The sequence below is a fragment of the Balaenoptera ricei genome, chromosome 13 (genome assembly GCF_028023285.1).
Source record: "Balaenoptera ricei isolate mBalRic1 chromosome 13, mBalRic1.hap2, whole genome shotgun sequence".
Lineage (NCBI taxonomy): Eukaryota > Metazoa > Chordata > Mammalia > Artiodactyla > Balaenopteridae > Balaenoptera > Balaenoptera ricei.
The window spans coordinates 25,048,653-25,062,426 of record NC_082651.1 but is presented as its reverse complement, the minus strand read 5'-3'; the positions used below and the strand labels follow the sequence as shown (position 1 = coordinate 25,062,426).

General features: G+C 35.0%; 1 protein-coding gene across 1 annotated transcript in view; it reads right to left on the bottom strand.

Moving 5' to 3' along the window:
• Window positions 1-12,317: 12,317 nt before the first annotated feature.
• The window catches only part of LRRTM4 (leucine rich repeat transmembrane neuronal 4), an 836,430-nt gene continuing 834,973 nt past the window's right edge, over window positions 12,318-13,774 (bottom strand). Inside the window, exon 3 of the mRNA XM_059942820.1 lies at window positions 12,318-12,539. Within this exon, the coding sequence (XP_059798803.1) occupies window positions 12,318-12,539 (222 nt within the window). The remainder of the gene's footprint in view (window positions 12,540-13,774) is intronic.

Below are 13,774 nucleotides of genomic sequence, written 5' to 3'. Positions count from 1 at the left end.
TACTCAGCCATAAAAGAAATGAAATTGAGTTATTTGTAGTGAGGTGGATGGAGTTAGAGTCTGTCATACAGAGTGAAGTAAGTCAGAAAGAAAAAAACAAGTACAATATGCTAATACATATATAAAGAATCTAAAAAAAAAAAAAAAGGTTCTGATGAACCTAGTGGCAGGACAGGAATAAAGATGAAGATGTAGAAAATTGACTTGAGGACACAGGGAGGGTCAGGGAAGGGTAAGCTTGGACGACGTGAGAGTGTAGCATTGACATGTATACACTACCTAATGTAAAATAGATAGCTAGTGGGAGGCAGCTACCTAGCACAGGGAGATCAGCTGGGTGCTTTGTGACCACCTAGAGGGGTGGGATAGGGAGAGTGAGAGGGAGGCTCAAGAGGGAAGAGGTATGGTGATATATGTATTCATATAGCTGATTCACTTTTCTATACAGCAGAAAGTAACACAACACTCTAAAGCAACTATACTCCGATAAAGATGTAAAAAAAAAAAAAAATAGTGTAAAAATAAATAAATAAATAAATAAAAATACTGCTTCAGTGGATGTTAATATTCAGAATTTGTCTAATTTAATACTAAAGTAACTGGCTAAAGGTCATAGAGACCTCCTTGTATGTAACTGAGAAAGTAAGTGTTGTTTGTGAATATTTTGGTATTAGTATTAGTCATAAGAAGCTAAGCTTTGCAGCAGTAACAAAACCCATCCATTCTCGGTGGCTTGGCACAAGATTCCAAATACCAGAGTTGTTGGTTGTGTTCAGGTGGCTGTATTTAGAACCTGCTCCTTCCTTAATGGTAACTCAGGAAGCCAGGATCTTTCCACAAGCCCTGGATAGAAAAGAGAGAGGATGAAGAATTCAATGAAGAATTCCAACCTGTTTTTAACTGTCTCAGGCCACAAATAACAGATGACTTTCACTCACTTTTATACTGAGCAGAACCCAATCATATGGTCCAAATTTAACCATCAGGGCTACTGAGAATTGTAGTTTTTCAGCTTTCCATAGGAAAGGAAAATGTTGTGGTAAACACATAACATAGTCCCTACCACAGTACTCTGGGGAATATAGGAAGAACTAGGTGAGTTACCAAAGGCTTTAAAAAATATAAACTTGAAAGGGAAAATTACTTCATCCATGAAGAAGCTAGTCAACATTTCACAAATTTCTATACAGAGAGTACAGTATTTTGTTTAATTAGTTGATACAGCATTACAAATTTCCAAAAGCAAGCTTCCTTGGGCCATATATATATTCATTAATTTGTTTTACCTACCAGGAGAAAGTGGACTTAAATATGTAAATTTAGACATACAAGTTTACCAGTGAGGAATAAAGGGGAAGGACAGATGAGAATCATTCTTCTAAAAGGAGAAATATATTGATTATATAGTATACTATAAAAAAGAGCATTGCTAAGTGCTGTTGTCATAGAAATTTGTGTTAAGTATTAGTCATATAATTTATGGGGCCCAGTAGGGGCCCAGAAGTCTTAGTAACCACAGACAATGTTTATTCTGTTTGGGTTTTTGCTTTGGTTTGAATGTTGAGACTGATGACACCTCACAGGCACCAAGAGGGTATGAAAAAGTTTATTACTCACATAATGAGACTTTCTGGAGGGAAAAGGGCAGGCTCCCAAGCTGGTTCAAAAATGGTCTTGAGCAAGCAGGGAAAGGAGAGTGGCATGGGATTTATGGTAGCTACAGGGTGGGGCTGGGCTTGGGTCCCTGCATACAGGATGGGGCTTGCATGGTTTTAATTTCCCACTTGCTCCAAGCATTCAGATTTTCTTATTAGCTAACCCAGGTGTAGGAGAGAAGGGCAAAGGGGAATGGTAAGAATTCAAAACTATCATCTGTCAAACATAAAAATGGTGTCAGACTTTATGACAGTTTTTCTGGATCTCATCTAGTGTGTTTCAGTCATAAATAAACAGCATCTAATCCTACTCTTACTCAACATTTCAAATTGTGTGTGTTTTGGGGGAAGGATTATAAATATTAATAAGATATTGGAAAATTTATTTTTTATGACCTGAAAAGATTCCTTAAGCAAGCTATAGAAATTGTTACAAACATATATATTTAATATTAAAGGTAAAAATTATGAGACTACTCAAGTAATCATTCTGTTTCTGGCAGGCAGGGTCCTTGATATTCTTTGGGGTAAAAACCCACAATGGAATAAATACTGGAAAGTATTATGCAGCTAGAAAATTAAAAAGATCTGTATTCATAAATAGTATCTTCACACTGATTTCAAACATGAAAATTATACCATGGATTTGTTTTATTCTTTCATTTCTAACAAATGTTTATTGTATACCTACTATATGCCAGGCTCCAGAATCTTGGCAAATTTGAAAACACCTGAATAGTTCATATTCAGTTTGAAATAAGTACTGTAGAAATTCCCTAGTCATTCAATATTTAATTTTGAGACTGGAAAGTTTGACAAATAATACATGTTTTATTATACTTATCCCACCTAGCATAACTGCATACCAAATTAAAAATTAGTAGAAATTGAAACTGACATAAATGAACTTCAGGATGTGTTTTCTCATCTCAAGTACTGAAAATAATCACACAGTTTGGGAATCTGGGGATATATATCATTTTGCCTTTAATGGAAAAATGTACAGCATCATTAGAATTTAGAAGGAACCAAGATGTCATTTAGTTCAAACTCCTAACTATTGCAAACCACTTTATACACTATTCTAGCAGTTGGACATCAGATACCCACGTTAATATTTGTACTAACAAGTTTTCACTACTTGCCAAGACAGGCCTTTATGTTATTTGTCAAAGCTGGAAAATTTTTTTCTTCAATGAAATCTATAATTCTTGTTATCCTGATGTTTTTCCAGGTAATCCTTTTGATTCTCCTTTAATGGCACTTTTTCTGTTAACTAGGGTTTTGATATGGTCCCATATCAAATATACACACAGTCCATGATCCATTTATACACACAGTCCATGATCCATTTCTTCAATTCCCATGGATTCAATATTTCCTTCTCGATATACACACAGTCCATGATCCATTTCTTCAATTCCCATGGATTCAATATTAAATGCTAATATACACACCCCTACCATTCTTTTTTTTTTTAAACATCTTTATTAGAGTATAATTGTTTTACAATGGTGTGTCAGTTTCTGCTTTATAACAAAGTGAATCAGTTATACATATACATATGTCCCCATATCTCTTCCCTCTTGCATCTCCCTCCCTCCCACCCTCCCTATCCCACCCCTCTAGGTGGTCACAAAGCACCGAGCTGATCACTCTGTGCTATGTGGCTGCTTCCCACTAGCTATCTATTTTACATTTGGTAGTGTATATATCACCCTTACCATTCTTAATTTCAGATATATCTATCTCGCTAGTCCCTGAATTGCACTAGTTGAAAATTCTCAAGTTTTTAAAAGTCAACAAGTCCAAAAGAGAATTCATTATTTTCTACCACAAACCATGTCATTCCTTCTGTGGCTGCTATCTTAGATAATAATATCATAATATGTAATAATATGTTCTTAGTTGCTCAAATCAGGAATATGGGCACTATCCTCAGTACCTCCCATTTCCTCAATTTTTGCCTGCTCCCAATTGCATGGTCCTGCTGCTTCTACTTCCTAGAAAGCTCTCATGTGAAGTCCTAAAATGTCATAGAGCATAGGTGCTAACAGAGCCTCTCTCTTGAGGAGACTTTCTGGATTAGAATAATGCTTCTGTGACTTACTACCTTAACTTCTCCATTTCTTGCATTCTTATCTGTAAAATGAAGCTAACAGTAGTGACTATATGTCAAAGAATTGTTGTGGGTCATTAAATACAATTATTGGAACAGTGCATGGTACACAGTAAGCACTTTATGAATCTTTACTATCCTCTCTATAGTTTTCTGCTCTTAACTCCCACTGGCATTTTCATAAGTCATTCATCATCTCTCAAGTGACATATTGCAGTAGACTCCTAACTGATCTCCAAGGTTCTCGTCTGTCTCACTTCATCCAGTCTTCATACCAAAGCCAAAATATGTTTACTATTCTTATTAAGATCCATTTATGACACCCTTGTTGCTGGAGTATAAATTCTAAACTTAAGTTAAAGCCCAAATGCAGCATAGCTGCCTTCACATTGCATGATCTGGCTTCTGATTACTTTTCTAACTTCACTTTATACCACCTCTTTCTTCACTTACTGCATTCTGTTTCCTTGAACCATTCATGTTCTTCTTACCTCTGAGTACTGTTGCCCTCTTTTGAAAACTCTTTCCATCTTGCCGACCCTCAATGCGGTATTTCCACTCTTGCCAATTGTGTCACTCTAGTATGTGTTCCAATTCTATCCCATTCTTTATTATAGCACTTCTGACATGGAACTAAAAATTGCCATCCAGATTTTTTCATCTGGGAAAAGGAGCAAGCACACTTCCCCTTTTTATATTACTATCATCTCAATCATTAAAGACAGGAATGTTTTACCCTACCTGAATCTCTTCTTTATTCTCAGTTCTCCAGTTTATTCCACAATACTGTTATGATTTCCAACATCCCAAGAGTCTACTCATCATACTCTATGTGAATTTCAAAGTGTAAGAAAACACAGTATATCAATTATTTTCAAACCATGATAAAATATTGAGAACTGAGATACTCTGTGTAGAAATTGGTACTCCATGCATTGTTTGTATAATATACTCTGACAAAAAGCTCAAAATATTTACTTTGATGACAAATTAGATAGCTCATTTTTAGAGTAGAATATCTTCCAGAAAGTTACATTTTTAATGTGAGAATTTTATACCCACACTAAATTCTCCTATTTCTCTTCCCTTCATTGGATAGCTCTTCATTAGGCAAAAAATGTGTTCCTAAATGTACTCTGTGTAAAAGTAACTCTACAGGTCTCAATAACTGTTATTTCAATGAAGAATATTCCAAAATTCAATAACGTTTGGGAAATAATGGATTCAAGCACCCTCTTTACTATAGAAATTCTCAAATATTTTAATATATCAATGAGCATTGAGAATGTCTGAGAGGGTGGATAAAACATATGACTTTCCCTTAAGGTTACTTGACCTTGGAACACTTTTGTGCAAAGCACATCATGGGACTAATGTAAAACCAATTTGGGACTTTTTTTTTTCTAAGTGATAGATTTCTTTAAGAACTCTAAGATGATATATAAAACTTTCTTAATTACCTCCTCTGATGACCTTATTAAGATCTATATTAATACTTCATGTGGCCAAAACAAAGTAGACCTATATTATCTATAAATATATTTAGAGTTCATACTCACTCAGAACCCCAAATAAACTGCATTCCCCTCAAGAATTCTTCTTCTAGAATAAACTGGCTCTTTCCCATATATAAATAAATAAAGTGATTCAGTTGAATCATTCTAGTAGGTATCCTGCAGCTGATGTTTTTCTTGGTTTGGTTTGGTTTGGTTTCCTGTCTGCTATCGACTGAACTGCATTCCCACCAAATTTATATGTTGAAGTCCTAATCCCCCCAATGAGTCTGTATTGGGAGATGGGGTCTATAAAGAGGTAATTAGGTTTAAATGAGGTAATGAGGGTGGAGCCCTGATCTGATAGGATTAGTGTATTTATAAGAGGAAACACTAAACAGTACATTCTCTCTGCTGTGTGTACAATATCAAGAAGGTGGCTGTCTGCAAGCCAGGAAGAGAACTCTCACCCAAAAGCAAATCATGCTGGAGCCTTGCGGTTGGGCTCTTCAGCCTTCAGAACCATGAGAAAATAAATTTTTGTTTAAGCCAAACAGTTTATGGTATTTTGTTATGGCAGCCTGAGCAGAGTAATCCATTGCCTGATTAATCCACACATTAGTCATCCTCCATCAGATTTCCTCCATTATCTAAAATCAAGTGAGTGCCCTGCTAAAGGGGTACAGCAAAACTCAATAATTTTGATAATATGAATATTTTTGACTCCAGGGAATACTCATCATACAGTTCTTCCATCATTTCCATTAGGGTAGCTTTTATAACATGTACAAAATCTGAACTCATGTCTGATCTCCTTTCAATGCATTTTTATTCTTATATTATTTTGAAAAGCAAACAATAATGAGCATAGGAAATCTAAAATCCTTTTTAACACTGCAATTAATTCCTTGGATCTGCTAAGGAAATGACTTAGATAAGATGAACCAAGGCCCATGTTTGGTCCTCTCACCTCCCCTTCTACCAGCAATCTTATTTCTTGTCTGAGGGTAAACTCTAGCCCAGAAAACACAGATGAATAAATGACATCACCTGAGGCTAGTGACTGATCAGGAACTTGTCAACTCACATAATAAAGGCTTCCCACATTACTGTGTGCTTTTGTTGATTTATTATGATTTTCCAATGCCTTACACAGCAGAAACAATGGGCCTAATCTCCAACAAGGGAAGAGGAATGTCATATATGGAGAGATCTATTAAATATTTTCCATTCATGATACCAGGGTCTTATCATATTCATTCTCATTTAATCCAGATGAATTTGACATATGCTCTGTTACTAGAGAGATTAAAATATATTGTGTTCTTAATTTAAATAAAAGCCTCACTGAATCTCAGAAGTAAAGAGTACATTATGTTATTTGTAAATGTGGAAATAGTTATTTGCAAAGGCACATGCTTTCCTTGATGGGCAAAGTAAGAGCATTCTTTAAATCAACATTTACAAACTCAGTTCTATAGAATATTAGTTCTGAAGGATTTTGTTAGGTAGTAAATTAGAGAAGGATATTGTGTTGGGACACATCTATTATAGAAAACCCAGGGTTAAACAAAGTGAAATGGGTTTCTTGACCACAATATTTCTGATATCTTTAAATGTTATAGGGTCTTGTGAATTTCCAAAGGGAGCATGTCATATGCAACATTTTATGAATTTAATTTGAACATAGGAACCTCTTTTGTTGTTGTGGTTGTTGCTGATGTTTATTTTTTGTTTCTTTGCTTTTATAGAAACCATCTTCTGTTAGTATTACACAGCACATTATAGAACATGCTCTGTACAGAAAGGTATAGGCCTCTCATGTTACGTGATTGCATAATGTTTCCACTTAAGTCAATTCTTATTTTAAAGATTCATTTAACATTAAATTCTAAGTAAATATGAAATATAAAGTTTGAGTCCTCACACAGAGTCATCAGCCTACAAGAATATAAATATCTATGCTCTATAGCAAAGTGGTTCTCAAAATGTTGTCCTCATACCAGCAGCACTGACATCACCTACTAGGAATGAATATTATCAGACTTCACCCCAGACTTAATGCATCAGACGTGCTGAGGGTGGGGCCCACCAATCTGTTTTAAAAAGCCTTTCAGGTAATTGTCATACATGCAACATTTGAGAACCTGAGAACCACTGATTTTGCATATTATAATCTAAACAGTGACTCAGACCTTAATCGAGTAGAATGGGCAGTTTTTTTGAAACTGGATTGTACCCCACCGTAGTACAAGCTCAACAATAGTAGACAGGGAATTGAGTAGCTAGCTAGCAAGGTATCATATCAAGAGGATAGAGCACCTGCCCAAGAGGTACTACAAGCAGAAGCAAAGGCTGCAGCAGGGCACATTGGATGTTTGAGAAACTGAGGTCATTTAGAGATCAGCAAAGCAGGTTTGGTAACAAATGACTGGGATTCATAGGCAGAAATCAGGTGCCTAGTAATATGGGCAAGAAAAAGACATTGTTCAGCCTTGGAGGAACCTGGATCCTAGAGATGTGCCAAGGCAGAGGAACTCAGAACTCCAGGGAACAAAACAGAAGGCAGTTACAGAATTTTGTTATAGGAACAATGCCGAGGTCCTGACACTACATGCATGCACTTGGACTAAGTAAAATTAAAACTTAGTTTCAATGATAGATAACTTGAGTTTCTGAACTTAGACTGGTGATGCTGGTTATGCTCTTCTGATTTAAAGGCAATTCAAGGTTATACAACATGCAGTATGGTAAATATGCCTTTATGAGATGCCATGAGGCTTTAGAAATTAGAGAGGTGTAGAGATGAGGAGCTTGACAAGGATCTAGGCTGGTTATTGCCATGAAAGTCTTGGAAGCATCAGCTAAATAATCAATTGCTAACACTGTGTGGCTGTCATGGGCCTGTAGAGCAGAATGAATTTTCTTCCTTTGCTTCTCTTCACTGTTTGATTATCTGTAATTCTTTAATAGCTTCATCCAATGAATGGTCCTGCTTTCAGTGCTTCAATAAGCAAGGATATATGCTATGGATTGCATAAATTTCAATATTCTGTTTATTATTCTTGTAGATGTCTCCTTGCTGATATAACACTGATACTGAATTCCAGGTGTGGTTTGACTAGTAAAGCTTAGATTCAAACAATAACATTCTCTATTTTGGACATCTCTATGACTTGTTTTCTTTGGTGGTCTTGTTGTAATTCACATGCATTGATTGCTCAAAAAACACAAGGGTTTACAGATTGAGATACTACATTTTCTCTCCTTTCTTAGTTTCATGACAGGGATCACTTTGTAGTGTAGATCTACCACAACTTCACTCAAGCTACTGGCAAAAGTGTGGCATGAAGGCCAATGGCAGATGCCAGGGGCATCCTCCTAGAGGTCTCCTTCCCCTCACACTGTTTTATTATTGAGTGAAATTATTTGAAATATTATGACTTAGTCTACTTTTAATTTTCAAAGTATTTGGGTTTTTGGCATTCTGCAAATGATGACTCATCATTTACATCTTTAGTCTCAGAAGGTCATATATGAAATATTGTGAGAAGAGCTACAATAGAATGAAATTTAAACAGATATATATATATATATATATATATATACACACACAATATTTATAGTTTCTGATTTTAGATATTTCTTTATTGCATAATACAATAAGTAAAAGCAAACTCAGCATTACTAAGAATATTTATGAAAAATGTAATCAGAATGTCCGAATAATTGACCATTCCAGTCTGTATGTATCACATTCATAATTCCGTTTAGGCATGGTTTTCATGTCCTTGCTCTATAAATACTCCATGATATTCCTCAACCTGCATAGCTTTCAGAGGTTCAATAAATATTATAGTATAAAATCAAATTACTAATCAGGATGGTCTTGAAATAGAGCATAACTTGTTTTAGGCTCTTTAACATTTTAACATGAAAAATAAGTAAAATCAAAATAATTCCTGACTTTTAGAAGACAGTAAAAAAAAAAACCTTATGTTAGCTATAAGTAGAGAAAAAAAAATCAAAACGTCTCTAGAGGTGTGATATATTTCTTCCACTGTACGCTAGGAAAATACTAAGTGTGTTGTTTGACTCATTGAATGCCACCTTTTAATGGGGCCACAATCCCAAATTTAAAACTCTCTTCCATGTTGAGGGAGAAGGGGGAATCTAGGGCAATCAGTTTGCATAGCACTTGAATGAACCAGACATGGTGATGAAAGTGACCTGAGGGGAGAAGTTTGCTCCATATCATTGAGGAGTCCAGACAATAATTTAGTCTGAGTGGTGACTAACAGAAACCTTGCATCCTCCTTGTTTACACCAGGCTTTCAGCATAGATATGATTGACTTTTGTGTTTAAAGGATGAATAATCCAATATTTGGTTCTTAAGTCATCTGCTGAAATATCACTAATTTTTTCAAGAAGCTGTTTTCTCTAAAGATCTACTTGATCTCTCATACAATATCAAGCTTGAATTTTTCAGTTAAGAACTTTTCTAAGCCTACTTAAGCAAAGATGTTTTTTAGGTTTTTTGGTTTGTTGGGTTGGTTGGCTGGTTTGTTTTTTTGTTTAATCATCAATAGAGTTCCAAAGCTCGGTATAACTTGTTCTGGCATATGTAAATGCTATTAAAAAAAAATATTTGAAAGTTTTCCTATTCAGAGGGTATAGCATTGTCATAATGTTGTCTGTTTTGTTAGCAGTTCAGTATTTCACATTAGACTTGAGGAAACAGTTGACCAAATATGGCAGTTTTAAATAACATGAAGAATATTATCAATGTAGGACTCTCTTTTGTTTACAAGAAACAGAAATAAACAGAATAAATTGTTGATATAAGCCAAATTTGGTCAAGATTTTTCAGGTATGACCTCTAGTAAATCACTTCAGGCAGGGGTGGGGTGGCAGATGGGATATATGGCTGATGTTGGATAAATGGAGAAGGTGGGAAGGGTTAAGAGAATCCTTGTAATTTGGGCAGGCACTCCAAAATGTTCTGCTACAAATCTGTTAAATAATTATTAAATTAAAAAATCAAAATGCCAAAGAACTATCTTTAATTTTTAAACTCATAGTCAATTCATTCTACTTGAATAATTAGGAAACATGGCCAGATATAATATAATCCAAATTTATAAATGTTAGCAGGAAGGTTACAAGAATCTGAGAGCAATAGCCTGTGTTCCAATGTGAAAAACTTCCTTTGATTTAATTTTCTTTAATATGACATAATTGTTTAATCAATTAAGATAGAATTTAACTTCAAATCTAATTTAAAATCATAGTAAGACAGAATGACTTTGAGAAAAAAAAATTCTTATACTTTATGCTTGTTTACTTTGATGTGAAAGTAATTGACAAAGCTCTTTTATTATTATTTTAGGAGAATTTGGAATTAAATGGATGCCAGCTATCTATTTAGTTCTTCAGAAAACCCACTAGTACCACCACATACTAGCACCATTCAGAATGCAAAATCTCACTTAATAAAGGATGACATAGACTATATAATTTCAATTTGTTTTAAAATATCAAATCAGACCAGTGGTTAGATCAGGATAATGTCCATAGTGAATCAGAGAATTGATGAGATATAGCATCACAGACCAAGGAAGTCAAGTGAAAATGGTTCAACTGATGTGTGCATAGGTATTTCCTTTGTTAAAAAAATGGGTGATCACTATGCCTTTTTCAGATTAGTAATCAATTTCCGCACAGTTCTCGCTCTCCTAGAAGATCATTCAACCTCTAACCCTTTCAAGGACACTTACTTTTTTCTCATATTGTTATTTAATTCTGTTTGAGTTACATCATGTCTCCAGAAGTAATTATGAATCCAGTTAGTTCATAAGGTATCTCATACTTCTTTTTTCAGGACTTCCTTACCTGAGGGTGGAACATACAGAAGGCACTTGATAGATACCAACATATTCTTCTTAAATTGCTCTGATATAGACTAGAAAGATTCTATAATATAGAGACAAAGCACTCAACATTAGGTGGGCTGTGGTGTACCAATTGCAAAATAATATGTTTATTTTTCTAACATTTTTTTCTTTTATTGATAAAAATTACACAAAAGTTAATTGATAATTAATTTAAAAACCAAGGTTACACATTATCTTGTGTTTAGAAATTTGTAGCTTGGCAGTTTCATTCATTGACCACATGGCCTTTGTTCTTCATATACCCCTAGTCCAGGTGAGAATATTTCTGGTTGTCTTCTCATTTGGAGGTCTTCACGTCTTTTTATTCACCTCTCACACAGTGAAAGCTCACAGTGAGGACTGCCAGTAGGAAAAAAAAAAAAAAAATCAAAACTCACATTGTATACAATGTGCCTTGAAGGATCATTTGCCCAGATTTTGTTGGATTTTCATTCCAGTAGCTTTGTCAAACTTTGTGGTCAACTTTATTTCTTTGTGGTCTGTGGTACACCAAATCTTCTTTTGGTACAACATAAGTTTGAACACCCATGTTTAGAATTGGGAACAGAATTGCTTGACCAGGAAAAAAAAATAAAACAAACCAAACATGAACAAATGACATTTTTAAAAGAAAAATGAAATGAAAGCAATTTTAATAATCTGTTACACACACCTAACAAGGAAAACTGTATTGTTTCCCCAACTTCCCACCCACACCTGGTTTGATGCTCCCCCCACCTCCCACCCCCTGTGGTTCTCCAGCCCAGGAACCATGCAGTGTAGAAAAAGCAAAATATACAAACAAACCTATAGGTAGCTAAGGTGAAATCTATTTTTATAAGAACTTGACACTTTTACTATTTATATCCAGGAACATTTCTGTTTGTATGCTTTAAAGCAAAGAGAATTCTGTAGTTCTCCTGGTTATGCTGCAGGTGCATCCACTGCCCTCTTTAAGCAGTTTTTTATTTGTTTGTTTCCTTTCGTCTATGTCATAAATGTCTTAGGAACGATGAGCAGGCTGGATTGCGTGATTTGGACACCCATTCTCCTTTAAAATGAAGGCCTTCCTTCCCCGCGTCGAGTTCCCCAATGAGGAGTTAGTTGCCTTTCACGTTAGTTTGTTATTCTCTCAAGGTAAATGGCTGGGGCTGCAGACCTGGCTATGGTGGCGACGAAGCTGTGGTCGGGCCCGAGCTCCAGGCTGGGAGTTTCGTCCTGCTCTGGAGACACTGCTTCGTAGTCCTTGTTGACATGGAGTGGCTGGTGAGCTTGGCAGTACCTGATCACCGGCTGGTCGTAGCTATAATATGGCAAGGGCTTCACGTGGTGTAGGATCTGGTTATGAGAAAGAAAGATACTGATTATAAAAATGCTTTGGATGAGAAGATGACACTCCTAGGATTGTATTTTGTTCTCTTTCATGGTGTTTTAAGTCATCACTTTCTGATCCAACTATAAATAAACATTAAACAAAATAACGCTTGTTAGTATGTAACTCAGTATTGTTTTGTCCATTATATATCATTTTATGTACAAAGTGTATATATACCTTGTATATGAAATCATATATAAAGACTTTTCAGTGTGTGTCCTATCATCTGTCCATCATCATTTATCATCTATCAACATAGCAGAAAGTTAGAAACAACCTAAATTCCCATCAAAATTTAACATAATTATGTTATGTTAAATAATTTTAACATATATTATGTACATGTACATTTGAATGCAGATAATACAAAGATTGGGGAATATCAACCTGTGTAATATGGTAAGATATGATATTAAGTGGAAAAATTAAGTTGTAAAGAATGTATAGTAGGATCCATTTTGTGTGAATAAAACTGTGAACATATACATTTTTTTTTTACTTTCAAAAATATCTTTATAAATCATTGAAATCTTTATTATGGACATATATAACTTTTATTTAACTTTTTTTTAAATTACAGTTTCTCACATATTATTACTAACAATTCTATAATTTCTGAACAAAAGTACTCTAGAATCATGAAAGTTGGCACATCTTTGCATTTGTAATAATAATGTTGTTGATTTTAAGCTAATAAGCTAAAATGTGTCTAATGTTAGAATAATAAACCTGAATAATGGTCTATAGAAATCTCTTTAATAGGAAATGCTGAAAATGTTAAAATTATAGTAATTTTGATTCTCTGTACAGCTTTTAATTATATCACAAATTTCCGATAAAGAAAAATGTCTCAAAACTAGAAAAAGGAAAATGATGATTGCTTAATTCTTGCTTTCATGCTACAGCATTTCTCATAACTCACTAGATCCAATATGACTCTTGATAACAGTCCACAAATGATAAAATTGCAAACCCTTCACTGTCCTGTAAGGTTAAAGGTAGTAGTGGCCTAAACCTTTGTCTCTTGGCTCCAGCCCCAGTTCTGTAGTTGGCTTTATGATGCTGGGCAGGGGCTTTGCAAATCACATTTCTGTTTTACCTGCTGCTCCCTGTTAAACTTTGCCAGTGGGGACCACTGGAGGGAGATGGCAAGACTAGAGAAGATAGAAGGACTGCTCTCTGCTTTTTCCTGCTCCAG